At 40.4% G+C, this 12,849-nt stretch overlaps 1 protein-coding gene across 1 annotated transcript; it reads left to right on the top strand.

Annotated features, from left to right (window-relative positions):
* Window positions 1-10,508: 10,508 nt before the first annotated feature.
* On the top strand, window positions 10,509-12,610 carry LOC123063425 (glucan endo-1,3-beta-glucosidase GIV). Its single transcript, XM_044487205.1, has 2 exons — window positions 10,509-10,688; window positions 11,522-12,610. Exons 1-2 carry the CDS (start codon window positions 10,610-10,612, stop codon window positions 12,517-12,519), a joined length of 1,077 nt encoding a protein of 358 aa, XP_044343140.1. The 5' UTR covers window positions 10,509-10,609; the 3' UTR covers window positions 12,520-12,610.
* Window positions 12,611-12,849: the final 239 nt, after the last annotated feature.

The following is a 12,849-nucleotide window of genomic DNA, read 5'->3' as shown; positions in this document are numbered from 1 at the left end:
GATTTGAATGGAACTAACCCAGACTGACGTTGTTTTCAGTAGAGTAGTCATGGTGTTATTTACATGCAGAAACAAAAGTTCTTGGGATGACCTGAAACTCCACGGAGATTATTTTAGAAATAATAAAAATACTGGCAAAGAATCAAGGCCAGGGGCCCACACCCTAGCCACGAGGGTGGGGGCGCGCCTGCCCCCCCTGGGCGCGCCCCCTGCCTCGTGGGCCCCCTGGAGCTCCACCGACCTCAACTCCAACTCCATATATTCACTTTCGAGGAGAAAAAAACAGGGAGAAGGATTCATCGCGTTTTATGATACGGAGCCTTCGGCAAGCCTAAACTCTCTCGGGAGGGCTGATCTGGAGTCCGTTCAGGGCTCCGGAGAGGGGAATCCATCGCCGTCATCATCATCAACCATCCTCCATCACCAATTTCATGATGCTCACCGCCGTGCGTGAGTAATTCTATCGTAGGCTTGCTAGACGGTGATGGGTTGGATGAGATTTATCATGTAATCGAGCTAGTTTTGTTAGAGTTTGATCCCTAGTATCCACTATATTCTAAGATTGATGTTGCTATGACTTTGCTATGCTTAATGCTTGTCACTAGGGACCGAGTGCCATGATTTCAGATCTGAACCTATTATATTTTCATGAATATATGGGAGTTCTTGATCCTATTTTTCAAGTCTATAGTCACCTACTATGTGTTATGATCCAACAACCCCGAAGTGACAATAATCGGGACCACTCCCGGTAATGACCGTAGTTTGAGGAGTTCATGTATTCACTATGTGTTAATGCTTTGTTCCAGCACTCTATTAAAAGGAGGCCTTACTATCCCTTAGTTTCCAATAGGACCCCGCTGCCACGGGAGGGTAGGACAAAAGATGTCATGCAAGTTCTTTTTCATAAGCACGTATGACTATATTCGGAATACATGCCTACATTACATTGATGAATTGGAGCTAGTTATGTGTCACCCTAGGTTATGACTGTTACATGATGAACCGCACCCGGCATAATTCACTATCACCGATCCATTGCCTATGAGCTTTCCATATATTGTTCTTCGCTTATTTACTTTTCCGTTGCTATTGTTACCATCACTACAAAACACCAAAAATATTACTTTTGCTATCATTACCTTTCGCTACCGTTACCACTACTATCATATTACTTTGCTACTAAACACTTTGCTGCAGATATTAAGTTTCCAGGTGTGGTTGAATTGACAACTCAGCTGCTAATACTTGAGAATATTCTTTGTCTCCCCTTGTGTCAAATCAATAAATTTGGGTTGAATACTCTACCCTTGAAAACGGTTGCGATCCCCTATACTTGTGGGTTATCAAGACTATTTTCTGGCACCGTTGCCGGGGAACATAGCTCTATTCTTTGAGTCACTTGGGATTTATATCTGCTTATCATTATGAAGAACTTGAGAGATCCAAAAACCAAGATTTATCCCTCAACTACAGGGGGAGATAAGGAACTGCCATCTAGCTCTGCATTTGATTCACCTTCTGTTTTGAGTAAGCTTGCAACACCTAGACCTGCTTCTGCTATTAATTCTGATCTGTCGCATATTATTGATGATGCCACTTCTGCTATGCATGATACTTATGATGAAACTACTTCTATGCTTGATACTACTGTGCCACTTGGTGAATTTCCTGATGAACAACTTGCTAGGGCTAGAGAGAATGAAATTATTGAAACTGATAATATTGATGAAAGTGATAATGAAGGCTCTCCTAATAAATATGAATTACCTGTTGTGCCCGAGGGCTATGTTATGGATGAAGAAACTGAAATAGACTTTCTTGCTTGCAATGATAGAAGTGATCTTAAGAAATTATTAGCTAAGCTTAAACAAAAAACTCTGAATGCTAGAATGAAATATGATCCTGCTTATGCCACTTCACCTATCTTTGTTACTGATAAGGATTATGAATTCTCTATTGATCCTGATATAATTACTTTGGTTGAAACTGATCCTTTTTATGGCTATGAATCTAAAACTGTGGTGGCACATCTTACTAAATTAAATGATATATCCACCCTGTTCACTAATGATGAGAGAACTCGCTACTTTTATATCCTTCAAATATTTCCGTTCTCATTAAAGGGTGATGCTAAGATATGGTTTAATTCTCTTGATCCTGGTTGTGTGCGTAGTCCACAGGATATGATTTATTACTTCTCTACTAAATATTTCCCTGCTCATAAGAAACAAACTGCCTTAAGGGATATATATAATTTTATGCAAATTGAAGAAGAGAGTCTCCCACAAGCTTGGGGGAGGCTTCTCCAATTACTTAATGCTTTTCCTGATCATCCTCTTAAGAAAAATGAAATACTTGATATCTTTTATAATGGACTAACCGCTGCTTCTAGAGATTACCTGGATAGTTGTGCTGGTTCTGTTTTCGGGGAAAGAACACCGGATGAAGCTGAAATTCTATTGAATAATATGTTGACAAATGAAAATAATTGGACACTTCCTGAGCCAGCTCCTGAGCCTATTCCTAAACCAACTCCGAAGAAAAAGGGTGTTCTATTTCTCAGTCCTGAAGATACGCAAGAGGCAAAGAAATCCATGAAAGAAAAGGGTATTAAAGCTGAAGATGTTAAGAATTTACCTCCTATCGAAGAAATACATGGTCTTAATTTACCGCCTGTTGAAGAAATATATGGTCTAAATCCATCACCTATTGAAGAAACACATGGTCTTGATAACCTGACATAGGTAGTAAAGGTAAATTCTCTCTATAGATATGATAAAGCTGAAATCCCTCCTACTAAGTTTGCTAGCCAATGTTTGGATGAGTTTGATAACTTTATGGTTAAGAAAGCAGACTTCAATGCTTATTTTGGTAGACAATTGAAACAAAATGCTTATATGATTGAACACTTGGGTGATTATATGTCTAGAGTTAAAGGTGAACTTAAACTCATTAGTAAATATGCTTCTATGGTCACCACTCAAGTAGAACAAGTACTTAAAGCTCAAAATGATTTGCTCACTGAATTGAATAGTAAGAATAATGACTATGTTGTTAGAGTGGCTACTAGAACTGGTAAAATGACTCAGGAACCTTTGTATCCTGAGGGCCATCCTATGAAAATTGAGCAAGATTCTCAGAGAAATAATATAGATGCACCTAGTCCTTCTAAGAGGAAGAAAAATAAAAATGATAGGACTTTACATGCTTCTAGTGAACCTGTTATTGACACACCTGAGAATCCAAATGATATTTCTATTTCTGATGCTGAAACACAATCTGGTAATGAACATGAAACTAGTGATAATGTTAATGATGATGTTCATGTTGATGCTCAACCTAGTAATGATAATGACATAGAAATTGAACCTGCTGTTGATCTTGATAACCCACAATCAAAGAATCAACGTTATGATAAGAAAGACTTTGTTGCTAGGAAGCACGATAAAGAAAGAGAACTATGGGTTCAGAAACCCATGCCTTTTCCTCCCAAACCATCCAAGAAAAAGGATGATGAGGATTTTGAGCACTTTGCTGAAATGATTAGACCTATCTTTTTGCGTATGCGATTAACTGATATGCTCAAAATGAATTCTTATGCTAAGTATATGAAAGAAATTGTTACAAATAAAAGAAAGATACCGGAAGCTGAAATTTCCACCATGCTTGTTAATTATACTTTTAAAGGTGGAATACCTAAGAAACTAGGAGATCCCGGAGTACCGACTATACCATGCTCCATTAAAAGAAACTATATTAAAACTGCTTTATGTGATCTTGGAGCCGGTGTTAGTGTTATGCCTCTCTCTTTATATCATATACTTGATTTGAATAAGTTGACACCTACTGAAATATCTTTGCAAATGGCTGATAAATCAACTGCTATACTTGTCGGTATTTGTGAGGATGTGCCTGTTGTGGTTGCAAACGTTACTATTTTAACAGACTTTGTTATTCTTGATATTCCCGAGGACGATAGTATGTCTATTATTCTTGGAAGACCCTTTTTGAATACTGCAGGGGCTGTTATTGATTGCAACAAAGACAATGTCACTTTTCATGTTAATGGTAATGAGCATACGGTACACTTTCCGAGGAAACAACCTCAAGTCCACAGTATCAATTCTATTGGAAAAATTCCATTGATTATTTTTGGAGGTTTTAAATTTCCTCTTCCTACTATCAAGAAGAAATATGATATTCTTTTTGTTGGGGATGTGCATATCCTTGTTGAGGTTACATAGTGTCATTCGAAATTTCTCCGGTTTCATGTTACTCAAAATGAGTTTGTTAACAAGACTTGATCAACCTTGTTAGTGGATTCCTTTTGGTGAGCATTAGATGGATGAAGTTAGAAAGCACAACCTTCTGTCTCTCTTTTTATACTTTCTGCTATTTATATTAAATAAAGCAAAAATAGTAATTTCTGTCTGTTTTCTGATTATCCGTGCAATATAAAAATACCCCGAAAATAAAAGTTCTCCAAATGCCCTGAAATTTAAATATGATTTTTTTTTGAAATATTTGAGAATATCTGGCACTAAGAACACATCAGGGGAGCAAGCACCTGGCCACGAGGGTCCATGGCGCCCCCACCCCCTGGGCGCGCTCCCTACCTCGTGGGCCCATGGTGGCTCCCCTCCACTTATTCCTGCACCCACACACTTCTTCTTCCTCCCAAAAAAATCACCATCCAGATCAAGCACGAGTTCTAGCTCAGTTTGTTGCGATTTTCGATCTCCTTGCTCAAAGCACCTCTCACAAAACTGCTTTGGGGGATTGTTCCTTGGTATGTGACTCCTCCATTGGTCCAATTAGTTTTTGTTCTAGTACTTTATTCATTGCAAATTTGTGATGCCTAGGTGACCATATTCTTGAGCTTGGATGTCAAATTTATATGGTTCCAAGTAATTCTAATGCATGATATAGGTCCTAGGCACTTGTAGGAGTAGTTGCTATCAATTTTGTTGATCCTAGTTCACTTTTATTTGAAGTTACTAAAAATTTCAGAATTTTTCAAAAAATAATGAAGAGATTTTTGAGGGGCTCATCGAGCCAAAGCTCTAAGGAAAAGAAAAATGAAGAAGCAGAGAGGCCCAAATATAATCCGCCTCGCACCACGGAGAATGCAGGCCTCACCGATTTCCTACGCGACCAACGCGAACAGCAAGTACCTTGTTCTGTTTGAGGCCATTCACGCCTACCGGAACCCTACATCAGCTGCAGAGCCAGAGCCGGAACTACAGTTTGAGCCTCCACGACAGTCTGATTACCAGTGGGATCCGGAGGTGATTGCCAGCCAGTGGCAATCTGACTATGCATCACAGTACGACCCCAGTTACAACTTTGGATATCCGCCAGGCCATCCGTGGCATTAGACCAACTTAGGCCAAAAGCCTAAGCTTGGGGGAGTACATATTTCCCACCGACATTACATTCATGTTCACACAATCATTGCTAGTTGTTGGTGCTCATACTTTTTCATTATATCATCCATACTAGTTTATTTCCTTTTTATGCTTTCTTCTTGTGTGTTTGATAAACCTTAAGAAAAACCAAAAAAATTAGTTGTAGCTTTTAGCTAGCTTTAATTCTATGCATGTAGTAGTAATTAAAAAGAAAACCCAAAAAGATTTCCTGTTCTTTTTTCGCTTGTTGGGAGCTTTCCTGTATAAATAGTTTTATTTCTTTTCTTTTCTTTGGGGGTTGATAGGAGAAGACCATAATTAAACTGTTAAAGTGGCTCTTATATGCATTATTGTTGATCAGACAAAGGAGCCCATATTGCCTTGTCTTCTCCTGTTTACTGAATGCTTGCAGATTCCAGCTTAGTCCAATGCACGTGAACTGTTATTATTATTCAGATCATTTGGTCGTGCAAGTGAAAGGCAATTATGACGATATATGATGGACTGAGTGAGATGGGAGAAACCGGTATGAACTCGACCTCTCTTGTTTTTGTAAATATGATTAGTTCATCGTTCCTGATTCAGCCTATTATGAATAAACATGTTTGCAATGACAATTAAAGATTATAGTTGTTTATTCCATGCTTAATTAGCTAGGAGCTTATAATGGTTTACCTTGCGTGCCAACATGCTATTAAAATGGTTGTGATGTGGTATGATAGGGTGGTATCCTCTTTTGAATGATTCGAGTGGCTTGACTTGGCACATGTTCACGCATGTAGTTGAAACAAAATCAACATAGCCTCTACGATATTTATGTTCATGGTGCATTATATCCTACTCATACTTGCATTCAGTGTTGATTAATTTTAATGCATGTTCATGACTGTTGTCGCTCTCTAGCTGGTCGCTTCCCAGTCTTTTTCTAGCCTTCACCTATACTAAGTGGGAATACTGCTTGTGCATCCAATCCCATAAACCCCAAAGTTGTTCCATATGAGTCCACCATACCTATCTATATATGGTCTCTACCTGTCGTTCCAAGTAAATTTGTATGTTCCAAACGCTAAACCTTCAAATAAACATTCTGTTTTGTATGCTCGAATAGCTCATGTACCAACTAGGGTTGTCCGTATCTTCCATGTTAGGCGGGTTATTCTCAAGAGGAGTGGACTCCGCTCCTCACTCACGAGAAAATGGCTGGTCACCGGGATGTCCAGTCCCATGCTTTATGCAAATCAAATCAAAATAATTGCAAACAAAACTCCCCAGGGACTATTGTTAGTTGGAGGCACTCGTTGTTTTGAGCAAGCCATGGATTGATGCTTGTTGGTGGAGGGGGAGTATAAACTTTACCATTCTGTTTGGGAACCGCCTATAATGTGTGTAGCATGGAAGATATCGCCATCTCTTGGTTGTTATGTTGACAATAAAAGTATACCGCTCAAAATATTATTCATCTCTATTTCAAAATCGAGCTCTGGCACCTCTACAAATCCCTACTTACCTCTGTGAAGGGCCTATCTGTTTATTTTTACGTTGAGTCATCATCCTCTTATTAAAAAGCACCAGTTGGAGAGCACCACTGTCATTTGCATTCATTACTGTTAGTTTACATTGAGTATGACTTGACTGGATCTCTTTTACCATGAATTACAATGTCTAGTCAGTCCTTGATCTTTGAAGGTGCTCTGCATTTATGTTTTGCGGTCTCAAAAAGGGCTAGCGAGATACCATCTTGTTATATCATATTATGATTGTTTTGAGAAAGTGTTGTCATCCGAGATATATTATTATTGCTCGCTAGTTGATTATGCTATTGATATGAGTAAACATGAGACCTAAGAGTTATTGTGAATATGGTTAGTTCATAATCTTGGCTGAAAACTTGAATGCTGGCTTTACATATTTACAACAACAAGAGCAAACAGAGTTTGTAAAAGTTTTTTTATCACTTTCAGTTTATCAACTGAATTGCTTGAGGACAAGCAAAGGTTTAAGCTTGGGGTAGTTGATACGTCGTCATTGTATCTACTTTTCCAAACATTTTTGCCCTTGTTTTGGACTCTAACTTGCATGATTTCAATGGAACTAACCTGGACTGACGCTATTTTCAGCAGAATTGCCATGGTGTTATTTATGTGCAGAAACAAAAGTTCTCGGAATGACCTGAAACTCCATGGAGATTATTTTTGGAAATAATAAAAAAAATACTAGCAAAGAATCAAGGCCAGGGGGCCCACACCCTAGCCACGAGGGTGGGGGGGGGCGCCCCCCTGCCTCATGGGCCCCCTGGAGCTCCATCGACCTCAACTCCAACTCCATATATTCACATTCGGGGAGAAAAAAATCAGGGAGAAGGATTCATCGTGTTTTACGATACGGAGCCGCCGCCAAGCCCTAAACTCTCTCGGGAGGGCTGATCTGGAGTCCGTTCGGTGCTCCGGAGAGGGGAATCCGCCGCCGGCGTCATCATCAACCATCCTCCATCACCAATTTCATGATGCTCACCGCCATGCGTGAGTAATTCCATCGTAGGCTTGCTGGACGGTGATGGGATGGATGAGATTTATCATGTAATCGAGTTAGTTTTGTTAGGGTTTGATCCCTAGTATCCACTATGTTCTGAGATTGATGTTGCTATGACTTTGCTATGCTTAATGCTTGTCACTAGGGCCCGAGTGCCATGATTTTAGATCTGAACCTATTATGTTTTCATGAATATATGTGAGTTCTTGATCCTATTTTGCAAGTCTATAGTCACCTACTATGTGTTATGATCCGGCAACCCCGAAGTGACAATAATCAGGACCACTCCCGGTGATGACTGTAGTTTGAGGAGTTCATGTATTCACTATGTGTTAATGCTTTGTTCCGATACTCTATTAAAAGGAGGCCTTAATATCCCTTAGTTTCCAATAGGACCCCGCTGTCACGGAAGGGTAGGACAAAAGATGTCATGCAAGTTCTTTTCCATAAGCACGTATGCCTATATTCAGAATATATGCCTACATTACATTGATGAATTGGAGCTAGTTCTGTGTCACCCTAGGTTATGACTGTTATGTGATGAACCACATCCGGCATAATTCTCTATCACCGATCCATTGCCTACGAGCTTTCCGTATATTGTTCTTCACTTATTTACTTTTCCGTTGCTATTGTTACCATCACTACAGAACACCAAAAATATTACTTTTTGCTATCGTTACCTTTCGCTACCGTTACCAATACTATCATATTTCTTTGCTACTAAACAATTTGCTGCAGATATTAAGTTTCCAGGTGTGGTTGAATCGACAACTCAGCTGCTAATACTTGAGAATATTCTTTGGCTCCCCTTGTGTTGAATCAATAAATTTGGGTTGAATACTCTACCCTCGAAAAATGTTGCGATCCCCTATACTTGTGGGTTATCACACCTGCACCAAACTGGACAAATAATATGTCCCGATAGGTGGGAATTAGGCAGATATGCTACAAGGGATTTTCTAGGCACCAACATGGTGAAAACATTGGCCAAGTGTAATTAGCACATTAACCTCTGCAATTAAACTCCTGTATTCCTCATCCACAAAAAAGGCTTACCAGTGCATGCAATCCTTGCGGAATTAACTTCCCTCTTTCACCCCACGAAAAAGCCTTGCCCGGTGCATGCAATCCGCGGAAATTAACACACCGATTTCGTTGATATTAATCACCACACTAAAGTCGTGTTGGTCGCATTGGACTGCATAGGACCCAACCCACCCGAATGGAGGGGGTAAGGGCTCTTTCAATGCAAGTTTCTTAATTACTAGTACAATTTCTTATGTATTTTTGGTGATATGGCATAATAGTTAATGAAGAGAGAGAAGAAGGTTGTATATTGGCTAAGATACAACCCTTGCACGTGGACATAGGCAACAGAATTATTTCTAGCTCAATCACATGTATGCATGAGCCTCAAATCATTAAATTTATATACAACCTCTAAGAAAAATGTATTATGGTAGTTGTCTCTTTAACTCTTATAGCTCCTATGATAATTTGCTAAGAATTTATGCATTGGGAGACCACTAAGGATAGCCACAATGATCCAAGGTGTACTATATATATCTAAAGCATGCCTCATAGGTACAAATCTGATATGGCACCATGTTTAATGAGGAAAGAAAGTACTATTTTATCTTAATCTAGAGATGTCTCTTAGCACCAAAACCAAGGAAACTAATGATTTTCTCTCACAAACATATTAAATGAGGGTACTTTTAGATACAAATCTAAGATATAGTCCATTGGTATCAAAACACACAAATTATGTATATGATATAGCTTAAGATATAGTAGTGCATTGGTAGTGCCCAAATAATGGTTGTATTCAATGTTCTACTGAGCTGTCGGTTTCAAAATTTGCAACACATGTTTTCATTACGTTTATATTCTAAAGAAGAGATATGACTATGATCAAAGAACAAATATGTCAACATTAACCCAGGGGCGTATATGAATGTAGTGCAACCATTTGTCTTTTTTGTTCCATTAATGTAGAACGGTCATGCCGCCAGGAAGATAGGTTGATCAAGTGTACATGAATGGGGGAAGAGCCCGCCAAGAAACGCTCACAAATCCAATCATGAAAATATATTTTCACTACATTTATATGCCAGAGAAGAGGGTTTGACTATGATGGATGAGCAAATATGTTGACATTGTATAGATGCGGTGGCAGCAGAATAGGAGAGGAGATTGTGCCAAGAAGCAATTACAAATCTGACCTTTAAAATATGGTGCCCTTGCACTAGTGTTAGTGTGCACTTTTGTAATTTCACACATCGAGAATCTATATCTATATCTATATCTATATCTATATATCTATCTATATCTATATACCAATATAAAAAATTTAAAGGGGCAGATTCAACTAATGTCGGCCATCAAACCAGGCCAATTCAACGACTCAGGTTGCTTCAATTGTAAGCGCTTAAAATATTTAGCGTGCATTAATACCATATCAAATATTAGCTCCAGCGTATATCAAATAATATCCTACCTAAGATATGTATGCAATTAATATACTGCCTAATATTAGGTGCATCGCACGCGGGCATTTAGTAGTGAGTATAAATACATGGTTGCCCAAGCCGTTTGTGATATGCACCAATAGTACATTGCATTGTTAGAGTAGAGAACAAAGTAAATCGGGGCTGTCGAATACAATGCGGAACATGCGAGGCTTTTCTTCGGTGTTTGCGGTGGCTTTGCTTGCAGGAGTTTTCCTCGCTTCCCTTCATTCAGGTATGTCTTTGTATATATGTGGTTTTGTATGTATCTGTATTTAGATGTTTCTGTAAGTATGTATTACTGAATTTTGATTTAAATGACCCCTTCTTGCCGGGTTCTACTATATTTTGTCTTCTATAAAGTAGAGCGTGTTTGTAAAGCAGTTGTATGTTTGTACTGTTTTTAATATATGACCCATACATTCTTGTCGGGTTCTACTATCAAAGCAATAATACAAGAGTCTGTTTAGGACACATATCCACTATGTTTGTGGTCTATTTTTTTTGTCCCAGCTTTTTTTTCTGTTCCTTGTTGCTGCGTTATTTGTGGGAGCTTAGATGTGACATCCTTAGAAAACATCTAGATGTGAATTAGACAAACTGATAATACAATTGTTGGATATGTATATTGATACCGTTAAGGTTTCATAACTATATCCACGGGAAAAAGGATTCATAGCCACATCCCGCGAAAAACAATGGTTTCATATCCACACGAAGAGTTCCATCGAAAGTATTGTGACATCAACCAACATATGCCTTTCACTTAGTTTGCTGGTTTATTGTGGTCAATATTATGTTTAAAGTACAGTAGATTTTAGCCATTTTTATATCTGGATATTAATTTTTCTTAATAAATTATGGGTCTGTTTAGGACACATCTAGATGTGACATAGTTATGTCACATCTAAGCTGATAAGCACTATGTTTGTGGTCTATTTTTTTTTTGTCCCAGCTTTTTTTTTATTTCTTGTTGCTGTGTAGTTATTTTTAGGAGGTTAGATGTGACATCATTAAAAAACATCTAGATGTGAATTAGACAAACTGATAAATTATTATACGGTGCAGGCGTGCAATCCATTGGCGTGTGCTACGGCATCATCGCAAACAACCTCCCACCGCCGAGGGAAGTGGTGCAGCTCTACAGGTCCAAGGGCATCACCAACATGCGTATCTACTCCGTCCAGCTCCAGGCGCTCGACGCGCTCCGTGGCTCCGGGATCAGCCTCATGCTCGGCACCACCAATAACGACGTCGCCGTCCTTGCCGGCAGCCTGTCCGCCGCCACCTCCTGGGTGCAGGCCCACGTAAAGCCCTACCACAGCACCGGGGTGACCATCCGGTACATCGCGGTCGGCAACGAGGTCACGGGCGGCGCCGCGCAGTACATCCTGGCGGCCATGCGGAACCTCAACAAGGCCCTGGCGGCGGCCGGCCTCGGCGGCGCCATCAAGGTGTCCACGGCGGTGAGGTTCGACGTGCTCACCAACTCCTACCCACCCTCCGCCGCCGTGTTCGCTCAGCCCTACATGGTCGACATCGCCCGGCACCTGGCCAGCACCAGCGCGCCGCTGCTCGCCAACGTGTACCCGTACTTTGCCTACAGCAGCAACCCGAGGGACATCCAGCTCGACTACGCGACGTTCCAGCCGGGCGCGACACCCGTGAGGGACGCCGGCACCGGGCTCGTCTACACCAACCTCTTCAACGCCATGGTCGACGCCATGTACTTCGCGCTGGAGAAGGCCGGGGCGCCGGGCGTGAGGGTGGTGGTGTCGGAGAGTGGGTGGCCGTCCGCCGGCGGCCTCGCTGCGACGCCGGAGAACGCGCGGGCGTACAACCAGGGCCTCATCAACCACGTGGCACACGGCACGCCCAAGAAGCCTGGACCCATGGAGGCATACGTGTTTGCCATGTTCAACGAGAACCAGAAGCCCGGGGCTGAGACAGAAAGGCACTTTGGGCTCTTCTACCCCAACAAAACGCCGGTGTACCCCATCAATTTCCCAGGAGCAACATTGGCGGCGGCCAACCACACGAACTCGTATGGATTCGGTGGACACTAGAGATTAATTGATGCACGTTTACTAACATAATAATATGCTTGTAATAAAGAGAATAAAAAATAGTATGGAATAAATTACGCATACTGGCAAACATCTTCTCTGCCTAATCTCTTCTATATCTCTATATCTGTCTCTAGAGACCATATCATGACACCATGATTTTACATTGTTCTCACTTCATTTTCATTCTTTAAATTTTCAAAACCCAAAAACTCCAAGTAGGTGTTTGAGTTTTCCCATTGAAATGTTTTGATTGTAAAAAGGTTTATTGGATAAGATCTACAAATAAACTCAAGAACTTAATTGTGATCTATAACCAACTTTTGAGCA

Source organism: Triticum aestivum, chromosome 3A (genome assembly GCF_018294505.1).
Source record: "Triticum aestivum cultivar Chinese Spring chromosome 3A, IWGSC CS RefSeq v2.1, whole genome shotgun sequence".
Taxonomy (NCBI): Eukaryota; Viridiplantae; Streptophyta; class Magnoliopsida; order Poales; family Poaceae; genus Triticum; species Triticum aestivum.
The sequence above is the reverse complement of the archived record's forward strand: the minus strand, read 5'-3'. Positions and strand labels throughout refer to the sequence as shown.

Excerpts from the sequence above, each read along its gene's own strand:
- LOC123063425 (XM_044487205.1), top strand. The coding sequence starts at position 10,610 with ATGCGGAACATGCGAGGCTTTTCTTCGGTGTTTGCGGTGGCTTTGCTT. Across the intron at positions 10,689-11,521 it reads CCTCGCTTCCCTTCATTCAG|GCGTGCAATCCATTGGCGTG; the intron begins GTATGTCTTTGT and ends TATACGGTGCAG.